A 17,900-nucleotide genomic window follows, 5' to 3' on the forward strand; every position below is an offset into this window, starting at 1 on the left:
TTATAATCTACAGTTTGATACCAAACTTATTGACATAAATTCATGAAATAGTAATTCAATAAAATTTTGAATGAGAGATAACATGGCCTTTCATCCGTGACCCATCTCGAAAGGGTTAACATAAATTAAGAGGTAGGAACCTATCCTTATAAACTAACATTTCCATCTCCAAAATTATTCTAGTAGCCCTCCTCTGAGCCCTTTTCCAATAAGCATCCTTTTTTAGATAAAGAAACCAAAACTGTACACAGTGTTCCATGTGAAACCTAACTAGTGACATACGTAGAAAGATCAAGAGAAATAATTTCCTATTTTGAGTTACAATCAATATGTCAGTAAATATACTATAAAGCTATAATAGCAATATTTGTTCACTGTACCAGTGGATACTCTGTGGAAACTCAACATCCTCATTAAAGCTAAAAATACCCAAGATTTTACTGTCATCAGCAAATTTTACTAATATATGAACACTGTATGTTGAATCTCTTAGATGTCATAATGTCCATAGTTACTTCATCTATTATGTTAAAAGGTATCAACATCAAATAACTTATAGCCTGGAATTTCAAAATAATTCTTATTATCAGTGTCTCCAAATCTAACCAAGTTTCTGTAATTCCCATGATATCATAGACTTTCATTTAAGCATGAGCCATGGACTCATCCCATATGCTTGGATGACAGCTGTAATGATATGGATATTGTAGTGACTTAATAATGTTAATCTTAATCAGTATTTCTTTGTTTATCTTTTAAAGTTTTATATTTTTTTCAAAGTTTTAAATGAATGATTTGTTTAATCTAAGTGCATTAAACACTTTTTATATTAAAATTCTATTAAAAGAATAAAACTATATATTATTTTTGTAAAATATACACTACAAATTTAGGTGCAGAATCTTTAGAACAAAATGTAACCAAAGTATCATTAATGTACCTTCTGTAATTTAGGATAATTCACTATAGAATGTATGTTGATTCTTTTTTATATTTTGCTCTAAAGATCATATATATCTAGAATATATATACTACTATCTGTAGGTATGCAAATCTTTATGTTTGTAAATTTAATTATTCTGATGAAAACTAATTATTTAGTAGAATTCTAAAATCACTTCCCCAGATGCAAATGTTATAAATGCAATAATATTTTTTAGCATTATTTGTGCATTGAATATAAAAACAATACATGCTAGTGATTGGGATTAAAATTTAACTTTGTTTTATATTTACATTGTTTTAACATTATTTACTTATTCTTTTGAATGTTTAAGATAAAGTTTGTTTCTATCATTGGAAAATTATTTTATCTGATTGTATTACCAATATTTTCATTTTAACAAGTATGAAAACACATCAGGGCCAGCTCAACAAATACCAAAACTTGAAGAAACAGATAGGCCAGTTTTTCCTGGATCAAGATCTCGTTGGACAGAAAAACTAGAATTTATCCAGCCTGATACTTATGATGGCATACCAGTGTATAGAGTTACTAATAGAGATGGAAAAATTATCAATTCTTCAGAAGATCCTCAGGTACATCATCTGTTACATTATTTATTCCAAACTTTCAAATGCATAAGCCATAGAAATGTAAACTAAATTAGTAAGTATAAAGTTTTTATTCATCAGCATCAATGATTTTCAATTTCAAATTCTTTTTTTTTTTCTGAATACCCATCTGTTGTATAGAAGTGAAAATCCACTTTCATTTTATATCCCTTTCTTCAAACAAAATGTTTATCTGAATAGGGCTTTGAATTAACACTAGAAAAATTGCAAATTACTAGTTAGTGGTGTGATTTTTGCCAGCGTAACCTATTAGACTCTTTCAGAAATTGCTATTATGCATTTCAGAAGAACGATTCACAGACTCCTGTTGTTTATCCTCAATACACTTGTGATTCATGCATTTCAGTCACTTATACTGCAAGATTCTGAGTACAGAAGGTTACTCCATTTGATAGTTTTCACTGACATCACAACATTGAGGGTTTTATCAAGCTCCCATCTTATGTGTTAAGTTCATACAACTGTAATAAGCCAATAAAGTATTGTTTAATTACTCTTAGAATGGACAGTGGTGATAAAAGTAGTGCCATTATTAGTGGCTCCCTCTATTCGATTCTACCAAACTATCACTTCTTGTTTGGCAGTACTCATATTCAGATGTTTTTATGTTAGTGCTATTCGTGTGAATCATGATTTTAATAGTTTAATTGCAAAAGTGGAATTTCTTCATTATTATTTTTTCTTTACAATGAAAAAATCTTTTAATTTAACTTAATTTCCTTGTCTTTATTTTTTCTCACTCCCACATATTTTAAATCAAATACTTTTGTTTGATTTACATATTTCTATAATGAATTCTGTTCTCTCTTCAGGTGTTATACCTCTCGCACTACTTTCACAGGCTACAGGTGGGAGAAACCTGTTGTTGGATTTCTCTGCTATTATCCGTCGTGAGATTGATTGTTATATGGGTAAACCACTAATCCTCCTGAACAAGCTGAACGTGTTTGGGCCGATGAAGATTTGATAGCCTTTTTACACCTCTGGATTTTGCCCTGTTTTCCCTACCCCTCCTGCAGAATCAGCTAGGCCCAGTATGACATTTTTCTACATAATTTCTCGGATATGTTATATTTTATCCAATTATCCATTTTTCTGTGGTTCGGTATTACCTCCAAGTTGGCTCATTTGTCATCTTTGGCTCTCTCTTCACTTAGGTGATTTCCCTGTAGTTGGGATTTTCTGAGTTGCGATGTAACCTTGTCCTGGGTACTTTCGCTTTACGGGATTTCTGTGTTTTTTGTTCGTTTATCTGTGACTTTGGAATCTTGTGTTTAACCTGTGCTTCAACACTCGACCCTTTCATCTTTGATTGCATGTTTGTCACAGTTAGAGTTACAACATAAAGGATTTCTCATATTGTCATTTTATTCAACATTGATGGGAATGTTGCCAACTGTACTGGAGTATAACCAGAGAATTCTAGTCCAGTGGGAGCTTGACTATATTATGTTGTTATCCTTTGGTGATCTTTCACTACAGTTCTTTGGGTTTTATGAATGGGACTTGTCATCTAATTTCTTTTCCCACCTTCTTTATCCCTGATACCTTTTTCCTTCCCCAAGACTTGGGATTCTGCCACCAGCTTGCATCTGTCTGAGGCAGTACAAGATTTTCTGTCTCTATAGGCCATTGCACCTGTTCATCATCTTTTTTCCAGGCTTTTATTCCAAGCTGTTTGTTATCGTTGTGCCAAATCCTTGTATTAGGTTTGTCACACCTCATTTTAATTTTCAATCTGCCCCATTTTACCTTAGAGTCGTTTCTCACCCTTAGGTGTTTTTTCTCCAGGTTTATTGATGACAAAGAGGAATATTGCAAATGCTTATTTGCATATCTCGATATTTCGTCACTCGCAACCCTCTCTGTTTTGCACACTGCCCTTTGGACTTAATTCAGCCTTGTATGTTCTGTCAGGCATTCATAACATTCGTTCATCACTTATATGCTCTCTGGTTGTGCTTTCTTCTTTCTTTGGTTGACTGGCTACTGTTCACTCATTCCAAACAGTTATCCTTATCAGCTGCTCCTGGAGGCAGCTATAATGGGCTGTTAATCAAGTTGGAGAAGTCCTTACTGTGACCTGTCCAATATTTTAACCATTTGGGTGTTTTTCTTTTTTTACACACATCTCAGTTGGGCCCGCCCTTCTCCTCTTCGACTTCATTCGATGGGTTTTCAGTTTGATTACAGAGCGCAAAGTTCCATCTCTATTGGGGATGTGATTTTCCATAGTAACTTTAGTCCCTTGGGTCAGGCTCATGTGGGGGCTCTTTCATGGGCTTTTCACGAACAGTAGAATTTTACAGGGATTCTTTATTGGCTCTTCTGCTCCTTCCTCCTACCTTTGTTGTCGATCAGTGTTGGTGGTTAGTAATGACTCGCACGTTGGCAGGTGTCCCTCTTCCTCATCCAGTTTTCCACATCTCATGGACTCATCCCTTTGGGATTGATCAACTGGAAGATTTGGGGTTTTTGGTCTGTGGCTGTGAGGTCTGATCCTATCAACGTCCTGGAACTTCTCGTTATAGGTCGTGTTTTGGTTCATTTTCTCCATCTGGCTGGAAATTGTCTTGTAATGATCCATTCTGACTTTTCTATATTGGTTGCTTATCTCATTCACCAGGGTAGCACTTGTTCTTCATCCCTCTGTATTCATATGTTGTATCTTCTTTTTGGGCCCACACACTCAATATTCCTGTCAGTGAGTGTCATGTTCTGGGTGTTTTTGCTCTTGTCGTGGATTGGATTCCAGTCTAGACAACATTTATCAGACAAAGCAGTCTCTTGATCCTTTTGTTTTCCAGTGGCTTTGATGTCAGTGGGGTACTCCTCACATTGGGGATTTTGCTATGTCCCTTAACCACAAATTGCCTTGGTTTTGGTCTCTTTGTCTTCTTGTTCTGGCTATTGATGTTTTCAGCCAGGATTGGACCTACACATTTCTCTATCCTCCTGTTCTCCTTCTTCTCCAGGTGATTTTGTTCATACTTGACACTCCACGTTCAGTCCTTCTGATAGCTCTTTCCTGGCCATCTCAGCTGTGGTTTCCACTGCTTTTCCAGCTCCAGCTTCCTCCTCTGTTACCTTTTTCTCTGCCTCAATCCCTTTTTAGCCACTCTCATTCACTGGTGTTTCATCCAGATCTTCCTGTCATCCGTCTTTATGCCTGGTTATTTTCTAGTCATTGTCGAGGTGATCTGGTTTCTCCCACAGTTAATCTCTTTTCTGGCTTGTTTCATTCACACTTCCTTCATGAAAATTTTTCCATTATTGGTTTCTGGTTCCAGTGTCTTCTGTCTCCTTGATATCGGATTTTTGAGCAGTCCTGTCCCACACCTTTTGTTTTTCCTGATCCCACAGGTATTTCACTCTTGTACACTTTACCTGTGAATGTGGTCCTGGCGGATTTACCATCCATCATGGCCAGCTGCTCTTCCAGATGGGGTCCTGAACTGCCTCACTTTGCCTACATTCGAACCACTCTCCCAGTGCTCCTTGTGTCACCTTCCCTTCAGTCTTCTTTCCTTCTCCTATTCACCTGTGGATGTTGGTGGTCCATTTATTTGCCCTCAGTGTTTCATGTACTCTTTATCCTTCTTGATATCTTCTCCTTTCTCTGGATCATTTTTCCTTCCTCACACGTTGATGGCTCTTGAGGATAAATCCTCCGTTTAGCAGCTTTCACTTCCTTCCATTTTACACCTTTATCCTTGTCCTGATCTGGATAGGCTTCTTTCTTCCTTGGCAACTGTCCGCTGTTCATGTTATTTCTCCTTCCTTCTCTGCCAATTGGGTTCAGCTCTTCATTCGATTGGCTTCTTCCTCTTCATTGTCTTCACCCGTAATTTGTTCCAAGTGTCTTCTCACCCAATTTGACACAGTACTTTTTCATTAGCATTTCATCTTCATTGTCCTTTGGAGGTACTTCTTCAATTGGACATGTGGACTGCCCATGATACGTTCATTTCTCACTATTTGCATCAGATCGCGGTTCTCTTCCTCTTTGGGTTATCGTCTTCTGCCTGTATCCATTCTAGAATATCAGAATTCAGTGAGACTTTGACTGGGTAGTATTTTTGTTTTCTTATTTTTCTTTTTCAGGAGCCCTCTTCCCTTATATTAATATTAAAAGCTGCACTGTCAAGCCATGTCAACTTGCATATTATAATTCCATGGCCATGCAGTGTACACTGTAGAGATGGGGTGTTCCACAACATTACTTGTAGGTTTTTACTCACAATGGAATTACTTCATAAATTTGCCTGTCCTGGACCATACTCACCCACGGACTACATGGGTAAAGCAGAAGGGGATAGCTGCCCATCTCTAACATGCCTTGTATTGAATAAATCTCTATGTTCTGCTTTTACAAATAGAGTTTTGTGTTCACCCATTGCACTTTCTCAGATGTTGTCGTTCCTCCAGACTCTCCACTACGTTTTACTCTTTTTTCTTTCCAGTTCCAAGCCATTGGACTGTGAAGGTATCCTCCTGAATGGGTTAATGAAATACAAACAAAATAACAAAACAAATTGAAGTGAGATCTCAAAATTATAGTCCACCCCCTACGATTGTGATCCCTCATCCTACCCCATGTGGATGTCGGTTCCTGGTGGCCAGGTTTTGGATTTAGAATAGAATCAATTGACATAAGTCCTCACACATGTATTACAGATGTGTATATTCCTCCCTCATTTATACTTCATCAGTATTGTGGGTCACGTTGGAGGTAATTGCGGATTGTTACAGTTCTTTTTCTTTTGCAGTTCCTTGGTGTATCTTATTCCGAGGATGTTAATGTGTATGGGGTGGTTCCAGTCAATTTCACTTTTGAAGGATATGGTTTAAGTTATGTAGACATCTTTTTGATACCTTATGTCACGTTCCTGGATCAGTCTATTAACTTATTATATTCACATGTGCTCTGTTCATGAGCCAGGGGGTACTAGTTTTCTTCTGGTCTCATGAACTTGAGGTGAAAGCAGTATGATCCCCTTTCCTACCCCCACCAGATGGCTGGGTTTTGGATTGTAGTTGACTTTTCACCAGTATGATCCTCTTTACTACCCCCACATGGATGTTGGTTCCCGGTAGCTTGGGTTTTGGATTATAGTCAATTTGCCAGTGGTATGATTCTCTTTCCTATCCCCACATTGATGTCTGTACCTGATGGCCAGGTTTTGGTTTGTATTTGAATTACTGATAGTATGATCTTCATCCTACTCCTCCATGGATGTGGGTTCCCAGCAACATTAGTTTTTGGATGTAGATGACCTGCTGTGTATGGTTCCTTGTGCCCTAGCCACTCTATACCTAGGGCACATCTTTTTCATTTTACCCATTTTTATAATTTCTGGAATTCAATTTCATAAATATTGCATTGTTTGGATCACTTTCTGGCTATAGTTCTCTCCCAGTCGGATGTGCTCTTCTGTTTTCTGCCCATATATGCAACATCTTTCCAAGATGGGTGAAGAGTATATCTGGTTCAGAAGTGGTGCGGTTCCCCACATAAGATCTTAGAGTCTGACTGTCTCATCTGAGGGAGTGTCCTTTGGATGCTTCTTTCTTTCCCTCTCACTACTCCCTCCACCTATTCAATGTGGGATTATAACTATTTATGTGAGTGGAAGTAATGTACCATATCAGAAGTTATAATTTTCCTACACTGAAAATGTATTTCCGATAGGTACTTCCCTCGTTCACACTTCCCACCCTTCCTCCCTACTGAAAACCAGTGCTTCCATCTTCTGCCAAAACTCAAAGCGATAGTTCAGTAGAATTGAATAGAGGGAGCTACAGGCATCATGAGAGTATGTCACACTCTTATTGATGAAGGGTTGACTCATGATGCAAATGTATGAGACACACATTGGAATCATTCAATTCCAATGGAGGGGAGATAGAAGGCTTGTGGCATGCATAAAGAAAATTGTATATAGAAGGCAGCACTGAACAAGAATAGCTACTTATGTGAGAGGAGATAAGTACCTATTGGAAATACATTTTCAGTGTAGGAAAATTTTAACTTCCAACTTGAATGAACAAAGTGTGGTATGATATTGCATACATCAATAATGAGCATGCTGGTTAATATAAGCTAGAATAGAGAAATTGGGGTATGATATAGGTTTTTTTCAAGAGCTACTGTTTGCTACCACCTGGAATAAAAAGAATGGAGTATTGTGTATTTCTAGAGCCATTATACATTATATATGCATGTACCATATCAAAAGTTATAGTACGGAACCTCTGATGGTCACTTTGGGGTTATGGATTCGGTCACTTTTATCGACCCTGTAGCAAGAGGGTTAAAAGTACCTGGAGTTATATTTGTGTCCTGTAATTTTAGCCTTAAATCCATGTTTTCTGTAGTAAGTCTTTGCAATTTTGACTGCATCGCATATAACCTAAAGGCCAAAAAATAGTGAAAAACTGTTGATATTTTGCTGCATTTCCACTTAAACCAAAAATTAAAGAGGTAGCAAGTCACAAACTGTGTGAATAGTTTTGGTTGTCATACTACATTGAGTCCAGCTGGATTTTAGAGTAAAAATAGAGATGGGGTTAGAGGATGTACATGATGATAAACATTCAAACTTATCACGCTGAGCCTATGGAAGAAGTTTCTAATCAAGAATCACTAAGTGAAAGGCATGACTGTTTGTCAGAAGATACTGAAGAGATGGTTCTCCTTGGTCACAGTCATTAAAATTGCTAGACCTGAAGACATTAAAAATAAGTTAAATTCTTAATAAATATCTATAATTTGTGTAAGGAATGTACTAATTTTCTATTTGAAATACATACAAGTACATCTAAATAATAGAAAACATAAACAAATAACAAAGAAACATTACCTGCAAGCCGACATTTCATTAAAAGAATATAAAAAGTATTACTGATATTGTGTTTCTTTTAGTTAACTTTGGTTATTTATTTCCATCCATGATTTGACAGGCTTATTATTAGGATTTTTTCTGTTTATTTATCATTGTTTATATATTTAAAACAGAACACTCCCACATATTAGTTCATGACAGATCATAAGTAATAAAAAATATTACTCTTATTTAACTAAATTGCTGATAAAATTTTTTTTTAATCTTTATTAATAATTCAGTGGAAAAATTAAAAGCCACACATGTTAACTACTAAGTGTTGTTTACATAGCACATTGTATTTTGATGCTACAGATACCCTGGATGAAGGCATCAACAAAATGAATAATAAGGTCCAGATGAAATCAAATTTGACCCACCCACTACTCTAAAATTACAAACCTAATACTTGATAGCATGTTTCCATTCAGTAGAAGCAAGAAGTCTAACACAAAAAATGCTATTAAGTACCAGATTTGTAATTTTCAATTATTGTATGGGTCAAAGTTTGATTTTAACATAAGCCTAACATTATTATTACTACTACTAATAATAATAACAACTTTGTGAATTGGTTTGCCTTATGGTGTGGTTAGTGCTGTTAATTTGAATTTCTTTAAAACTTTTGGATAGGTATATAGATGTGCTAAAAACCCTGTCACCTTTCATTTCCTTTGTTTTTATATAGCTAGAAATGTAATTGTTCAAGAGCTTTTGGTTAATAGTCATTGTGACACTTTCAGTGTTTTTATTAAAATGTATAGTACTACTTGAATTAAGTCATATCTGTATTTTTAGGAAACTTTCAGGAACTTCAAGGTAGTTTTGAAAAGAAATAATCTTCATCCTAAAAGTTTAAAAAAGATTGACAAAAGATAATTATGATTTTAACTGTCATTTGAAAAAAATATCAAAATATTGTAGAAATTCCTAGTGATTGAAAGTTTATGAAATTTTTTGAAAGAATGAGTAAAGGGAGTATCTAGAAAACTTGTTAGTTTGACACTGTGGGACTCACTTGGTAAACTTGTGTTTTATATGCAGTGTCTGCTTGTTTCATGCCTACAATGTATGTTTTGTGTTCTTCTGTCAAAAATTTTAATAAAATGAACTTTACAAAAGACTTTAATTCAATAAAACACAGTTTTAAGTTAAGACACCTGTATCAGCCATTGAAATTTGAATATTCTTTATAAAAACTTAATGCTTATCTACTTAGCTTGATCGAGAAATCCTTACCAAGATGTACCAGGGCATGACATTATTGAACACCATGGATAGAATCCTCTATGAATCTCAGCGCCAGGGTCGTATCTCTTTCTATATGACCAATTATGGTGAAGAAGGCACTCACTTTGGAAGTGCAGCTGCATTAAATCCAAAAGACCTGGTATTTGGTCAGTATAGAGAAGCAGGTAAGTGATATCTTCATACATTTTCATGTTTCCGCTCTAGAAGACTTCATTTTAACGTTAAAGAGAGAAATGTGCACAGAATTTCTGTGACATTTTGTGTATAGCTTGTATTATATAAAATCTTCCTACAGAATAATTATCTGAATTGCTGACTGGACACATTAATTAAAATGTGTTCTTAACAGTCATATTCCTTATGTTTGAAAAACAAAGATGATGCCAGTTTATCTTTCTAAAAATGTTATTAGTTAAAACATTTTTAGGTAATTTTTTGGTTTATTTTCGTTAACAATCTAGATCAGCATAATAATCAAGTATGTATTATAACAACATGTCATAAACAGTATTGACAATGTTCTCATTTTGGTTAATTTTTTATTCTCTTTCCAAACAAGGTGTTTTAATGTGGCGAGGGTTTACATTAGATCAATTTATGAACCAGTGTTATGGAAACCAAGAAGACTTTGGTAAGGGAAGACAAATGCCTGTTCATTATGGTTCCAGAGACCTAAATTTCATCACCATTTCTTCTCCACTAGCCACTCAAATGCCCCAAGGTATGGTATGTTAAAAAGAAGATGTTATAATTTGTTCCAAGAGCCAAAAGAGGAGCTATCTTAAAATTTTTCAAGATTTTATTCAACCAATGTAAGATGTTTGAACTCGAGGAAGAACAGTTCATTCAAAATTTCATATAAATTTTTAAATATTATCAAAACCATTACAACAAATTTCAAAGTACAAAAAAGTGCTTTTATTTTTCAATAAGCAATGAAAGATTCATATTTTTTAAAAATACAAATATTATTTCTCTCTAACTAAATTCAGCATTACACATTTAATGAAAAATAATAATCACCAAGATAATATTAAGGAGTATTTAAATTCTTTAGTGACTGAAAATTGATTGCTTGACATTTTGAGTAAATTTAAACTGTTTGAATACTGTTGTAATATAAAAAGATTGAAGAGAAAAAATAATTTACAACTTTAGTAAGAAATTACTCCCTGTTTTAATATGATAAAAATTTTAAGGCAGTCTTCATATATCCTTCAGTGAAGGAATAAATGTCTCATACTAAAACTTGATCCATTTAGAATTTATTATGATTGATTTGTTTCTGCAAAGAAAGTTTACATTAATTTGTGTTTCTAGCTGTAGGGGCCGCTTATGCATTTAAACGAGCCCAGAATGGCCTATGTGTCATCTGTTACTTCGGAGAAGGAGCAGCCAGTGAAGGAGATGCTCATGCAGCCCTGAATTTTGCAGCCACCTTAGACTGTCCTGTAATTTTCTTTTGGTGAGACTGAAATTTCAAAAATTGTTTGTTTGTTTGTTTTAAACCTTAAATCTCATTTCTATTCTAATGTACAATTTTTTTAAATGTTTGCTTAAGTCTCTTGCTACAGGAAGGTCAAAGTGTACATGTCATGACTTTTTAGAGAGTTACATTCAAAATATAATTAAACTTTATTATCATTGTGTACAAATAAACTCAGCATCAAAACTTAGTTAATAAATCACATTTTAATACTATATAAATAGTAAGTTTTTAAGTTCTTAATTTTACAAGGAAGTATAAAAAAAAAACTCTAGTATGAGAATTGTTACATTTGTTCTGTAGGTCTTCCCTCTTCTCTAATTTATTTATCATCCCTCCAAGAAGTATGGAATTTAGTGTAAATTACTCGTTATGATATAGATATTACTCAGGCAAGGCATGATTTTTATAGTCTTAAATATTATATATTTAAAAAGCCATAAACTAGAAAAATCATACCTATTTGCAATGTCTTTCTGTCACATCCTCTCTTTCACAAATTACCAATAGCTCTCTCTGACATTTTATACTCTACTATTTACAACAAATAGCATAGTTTTAAGCTGTTAAATAGTGTATTATGTTATAGTTAGTTAGCTGAATTTTAAAGGCTCTTATCTCATAGCTAGAAAGCTAGAGAAATTGTGATAGCTATAGAACATTGTTTGTTTTTGCGCATGTTATTATTCTGTGTTCTTAAGTATCTTATTTAATTAAATAAAAGATTCAGTGTAGTAGTATCATTAGTATAAAAAGCAGGGTTTCATTGACAGTCGACAGCAAAAAATAAGAGACTCAAATAAGTACTATATTTCTTGTTCTTCATGTGTATTCTTTATTTATTATTATAAAGTAACTAAAATTAAAAAATTAGAAACCTATTTGATTAGGTTAGGTATGATAATGAAAAATAAAAATTATTCACAAAGTATGCTCGCAAGCAGATTGTGTATTACATAATTTGATACAGTAATGTGAGTTGCACATTCCTGAGTAATTTACAACTTGTGTGGTGGGATTATTAGACATGATTCAAAGGGCAATAAAACAATAATATCAAGTATAAACAGATGTATACTGTTACTAGCTTTAAGCTATTTAGGATAAACAATTGTGTTTTCTTGTTGCAATTTGCAGTCATTCTATAAAGAAAAAAGGTAATTTAGATTTATCTTCTAATTTTTATGGTGGTCAAATTACATGATCCCATGTAGAGTTAGGGTAGATAAGGTATAAAGTTTTTCTGAAGAAGAAAATGTTTGATATTTATTTAGAGATTATGCAAATGAAATTTAAAAATTATCAGATGAAAAAAATTATTTTTAATCTTAACATGAAAATCGCTATGTACTTGGAGTAGTCAACACTCTGACTCCATATAATTGCAGACAAAATTTTTAGTAAAAATACTTGTAATGTTTACAAAAAGCTTGAAAGATTTTGTAAAGATACACAAAACATGTTAGAATTTATAGTATGGAAACTCTGATTGTCACTTTATGGTCACAAGGTTGGTGTAATTTACCAAGCCTGTAGTAAAAGGGTTAATCTACCCCCACTTAAAACACTAAGAAACATAACGATTAAGATATTGTTTTATAGAACACCCATGTCTAATGGTTTGGATGTAAAAGGCTTGAAAATATTTCTTGAAATTAAAAAATTAAATGGCAAATTTTATTATGTTTGGAATAATAGAAATGGTTTATGTACTATTTTCTAACACTACAGTTTTTTTGTAAGAAGCATCTGTAAAAGACAAGGTAAATCTCAGTCCACATATATCAAAAAAATCTCGACAGTTTTTCCAATGTACGAACATCGGCTGTCATCACACGTATTAACAGACTCTTCACTCTAGCTGAATGTCAGCTATCACCACACATATTAACAAACTTTCTACAAACTCTCCACTACACCTTGAATGTCAGCTATCACCACACATATTAACAGACTATTCACAGATTCTTCACTGTACCTGAATGTTTGCTATCACCACACATATTAACAAACTTCTACAAACTCTCCACTACACCTTGAATGTCAGCTATCACCACACATATTAACAAACTTCCCACAGACTCTCTACTGTAAATGAACATCATCTGTTGCCACTCATATCAAAAATACATTCCCCTGACTCTCCACCATACATGAATGTCAGCTTTCACGGCACATATGAACAAATTTTCGAAGAACACTTAAGCAGATCAAAGGATATCAAAAGTTTGTTGAAATTGTAAAAATGAACTTCATAGGTATATAGCAATGAAATTAGTGTGATTCTAGGTTCTTTGTAATCTTTTTCTAGAAAACAATTTTTTTCAAGGTGAATTTTTGGCTTCTGAATCTTCATGAATTTGTTTGTTATCTTGTTAATAGTACCAGAAGATATGTCCAGCTTCATTGCAATGTCTTTTTTGATATGCAGGTTTTTATTTTTAAACTGTGCCTTCACTTTCAGGATGAAGGCTTGGAACTGGGTATGGTTTTTCAGTCCATTGCTAACTTAAATGTTATGCTGTCCAGGTTTTTCTGAAGGTTCTTTTGTGTGTTTTTTGATTCTACATCACTTAATAACTTCACCGTACTAGTATATTTTCTTCAAAAAGGTATGATATATCCACCCACAAATATATTCATGGTATTGTAAAATGATTCAAAACTTACCTTGTACCAAACGCTCAATCCCTATTGCCACACTTGTAGCTGAGACAACACTCCACAGTATTAATATATATAAATCTTTCCTAAAAAGTGCAATTAAGTATGCTCTTGATGCTTGAATGGTGCTCATCTTTCCAGAAATGTGATAGTTATTGAACAAAATATAACAAAAGAAGATATGACAAAAATATTGTTGAAAGAGAAGTAGTGTTGAAAAAAAATTGTTGAAAGAGAGTAGTGTTGAAAAAAAATGTAAACCAACTTCACCACAATATGAATATTGGGGGTTTAACTTGTAATGATAATTCAACTACAGTACTTCCTTAGCTTAATTAAATGACAGCATAATTAACAATTGTCTGGGTAATTCCACAGATGAATGTGACTGAGGCAGCTCTAAAGTTTATCCTTGGTAGTACTTTGAATTTGCTTGTTTTATATGTGGAAAACTCTGCTTCAATGATTTTACTGATTTTCAGAACTGTATGTATCAAAAGTTATATTAATATACATACTTAGGTTTTCTAATATATAATACAAAGTATTTATTGCACATCTTTGTGTTTCATTTCTGTCAAAAAAGAACACAGAAAAGCATTTTTTGATCTGTAAATTAATCCTAGATATTTTCTCTATGATTTGTGTGTATATTCTATAAAAGCATTTTGTTGGCAATTTATGTTTTGTACTTTCAGTCGGAATAATGGCTATGCTATATCTACACCAACGAATGAACAGTATCGTGGGGATGGAATTGGTATGGTATATCTTTCTTTCCTTTTTTATATGAACTGTTTGATTACATCTCTGTATTACAAGCTATAAAATAATTTTGTTTTTAAAGATAATTGTTAAAAGATATTTTCAGTAGATTATAAAAACCTAAAATTATAAGGAATAATATTTTTTCTGCAAAACTTACACCATGCACAACATTATACATTCTCAGCATTTTTACAAATGGAAAACAAATTTATTTTGAGAAAACCCTCTCTCTGTTCTTTTGTTGGTGCTTTCTTCAGTGCTTGAAAACCTGGAAAGTCCTGGAAAATTCTTTTGATGAAATCCATTCCTTGAATACTCTGGAAAATTAGCATTTTATTATAGTCATTGAATGTCATGGATTTTTTTAATTTGGAATTTTTTTTTTAATTTGTTGCATTCCCAATTATTTGTCCACTGGTTCTCAAAAATATATTGGATAATACCTAATTTGATTTGGTGCACTCTTCATGGTTTTGGATTAGCTCAAAAATGTCAGCTAATTAGCATTTTAACAAAAGATGACAAGAGGTCACATTTGTAAGAATTCTGCATTATACATGCAAGAAATTTAGTAAATTGAAAATAATAACATTTCATTCCAATATGCAAGTGTAACAAACTACAAGTTGTTTTTGTCCCTTTTTGTTTTAATGCAACATGAAAAACATTCTAAACATCTAAAAAAAACCAATGCATATATCTAAAAGGATGAAAACTCTTTGCTGAACACTCTCATCCTTTCAACTGTGGGGACTTTATAATGCAACAGTCAATCCTATTATTAGTTGGTCAGGAGTAAAAAATTAGGTAGTTTTCTTCTTATTCATTTTGAAAGGGTTTTTTCAAGCTTTGTAATATAAAATTGTAATTATATAAAGTTTTATGTAATAAATTGATGATATTTTAAATTCTTTTTTTTTGCCTTTAAATTTAGAGTACTTGTTTGCCTAGTAAATATAAATGAGTTATGAGTATTTGATTCCCTTGATTTAACTCCCTATACATAGGCTTAGTCATTTTGATCGACCTTGCAACCATCATATAACTATGAAACTATACTTTCTATTATTATGAAGTTAAATACATCTTCACAAAATTTGGTTAGCTTTTAGTAAATGTTATAAGTCTGTTATACACAAAAAAGTTAGACTAACTCAGTAAAAGTTTAATAAATTCAGATATATATCTTTAGTAAAAATACTTAAAATATATAACTTTTTTGTGTATAACAGACTTTAGTCTGAGTGCAAGGTGATATTTATGTTAAGACCAGAAATACTTCTTTTCATCTTTCATCAAAAGTTTTTTCAGTAAGAGTATTTTTGTCTGTTGATTTTTATGTCCTAGCATTAATTGTATATGGCGTCAGTCAAATTGATTGACCTTGTAACTACCATGTAACAAATAGATATGAAATAATTTTAAATTTCTCCTTTTTCTATCTAGAATAACTGCATATTGTAACAGGCAATTACATTTTATGCTTACAGCCAAAGTGAATAGATGTTTCCTTTAATTTCATTTCTTGACAGATGCACTTAGACCCTTTTAAATTTTTTATGTATTGTCATAAAAGTAACTAAAATGAAAAATCAGAAACTTATTAGGCTATATAAGAAAATTAAATGAAAAAAAAGGTTTATTGATACTCAATTTCCTAGTATTTCTACATGTGTTGCATCATTTTAATTCAATCATGGAGTAGTTGTAACTCAATATGTTGTTTTAAAACATCACCAGCATAATATACAGATTTGTCTGTACTTTGGTACTTGTATCTGGAATCTTATCTTTTTTCAAGCCTTTGCACTTGTAAGAAAGAAGTTCCCCATCACACATAAGCTTCCTTTTTTAGGTGTCTCGCAAGTGATTTTGAAAAATTCAAATATCTATCTTAGAACAAAAAATACTGTCACACACAAAAAAGCAGAATATTCTATATAAAAATTACTGTAATTTAACAGGCTTTCTAGCTAAACTGTAAAAGGATTAAATAATTCTGATTGCTGGTCAAGTCGAGATCCAACAATGGCAAACGCTGAAATTGACAGCAAAATTTTTAAATACTGACATTTCATTGGCTCCTGTCCTTCTCATATTTTGTGAAGTGGAATCTTCTCTTTCATTTTTTTTAATTGACTTGATTTGTATTGCAAATTTTAGGCTTACTTGGATAGCATTGTAGAAAAGTATAAACTGTTTTTGCAACAGATGAATGATAAGTGACTAACTTTTTTATCATTTATAAATATTCAACAATGCATATGCTTAATGTGTAGCTCTAGAGATGTTGAAAAACTTCTTATGTTTGGTATCATAGTGGAAATGATAATGTTTTGAGAAGAATTGAAATTGCACGATGTTGGGAGATAAATGTACATATTGTAGTTATTCTCTTATGGAACATTTTAAATACCTAAAGCTTATTTGGACAAAAAAATCTGGAAAACTAAACAACAGCAGTTTTGTGATTTTTATAAAATGTAGACCATTTGGTTTCTAACATTCTTGTAGAACAAATTCATGAGTAAATAAACTTTTAACATTGATAGCATTTAGTTCATAGTTTTTAGTAGATTAAAAAAAAGTTATATAAATTTTAGTTTTGCTCAGTCAAGAAAAGTAAGAATATTGGGGAGTTAAAAATAGTTAGGCCAAATCAAAGTATTACTTCTTCTAAAGTTTAATAGATTTTTTAAGGTTAATTTTTAATGTTATTTGTTTATAGATTTTTAGGTATTCCACCCTCTACTTAGTTTCTACACCCTGTTACCATGTTCCTTTATTTTATTACTCCATGTGTTACTTTGTAAAACATACTTTTCTTTCTATGGACAATGTTTGTACTACAAGTGAAAACACAAAATATCTTTATTATAGTTTTATAACATAGACAATTAAATGTCAGTAAATTTTCTTAAAATTTTTAATTCCTATAGTATTTATATGACTTTAATGGACTTTAAAATATGATGTGATTTATTTGGACGTGTACAAATGATGGAAATATTTGTTTTCAGCATCCAGAGGGCCAAGTTATGGAATAGCATCCATAAGAGTAGATGGTAATGATACACTAGCTGTCTATAACGTCACTAAAGCTGCCAGAGAACTGTGTGTGATGGAGAACAAGCCTGTGCTTATTGAGGCTATGACATACAGGTATTATAGAGACATTGAATATCTATAAAAATGTATTACTACCACCCTACAAAATACCTATTGAAATTAGTAAATTTTCTTTCTGAGCCATGATAACTCAGCTATTTTTA

General features: G+C 32.7%; 1 protein-coding gene across 1 annotated transcript in view; it reads left to right on the top strand.

The window, feature by feature from the left end:
- Window positions 1-17,900, top strand: part of LOC106474580 (2-oxoisovalerate dehydrogenase subunit alpha, mitochondrial-like) — a 29,535-nt gene that overhangs the window by 6,263 nt on the left and 5,372 nt on the right. Inside the window, exons 2-7 of the mRNA XM_013935268.2 lie at window positions 1,348-1,539; window positions 9,679-9,874; window positions 10,270-10,431; window positions 11,031-11,175; window positions 14,559-14,620; window positions 17,649-17,790. Coding sequence (XP_013790722.1) covers window positions 1,348-1,539; window positions 9,679-9,874; window positions 10,270-10,431; window positions 11,031-11,175; window positions 14,559-14,620; window positions 17,649-17,790 — 899 coding nt within the window. The remainder of the gene's footprint in view (window positions 1-1,347; window positions 1,540-9,678; window positions 9,875-10,269; window positions 10,432-11,030; window positions 11,176-14,558; window positions 14,621-17,648; window positions 17,791-17,900) is intronic.

This window comes from Limulus polyphemus, unplaced genomic scaffold (genome assembly GCF_000517525.1).
Source record: "Limulus polyphemus unplaced genomic scaffold, Limulus_polyphemus-2.1.2 Scaffold7389, whole genome shotgun sequence".
NCBI classification, from domain to species: domain Eukaryota; kingdom Metazoa; phylum Arthropoda; class Merostomata; order Xiphosura; family Limulidae; genus Limulus; species Limulus polyphemus.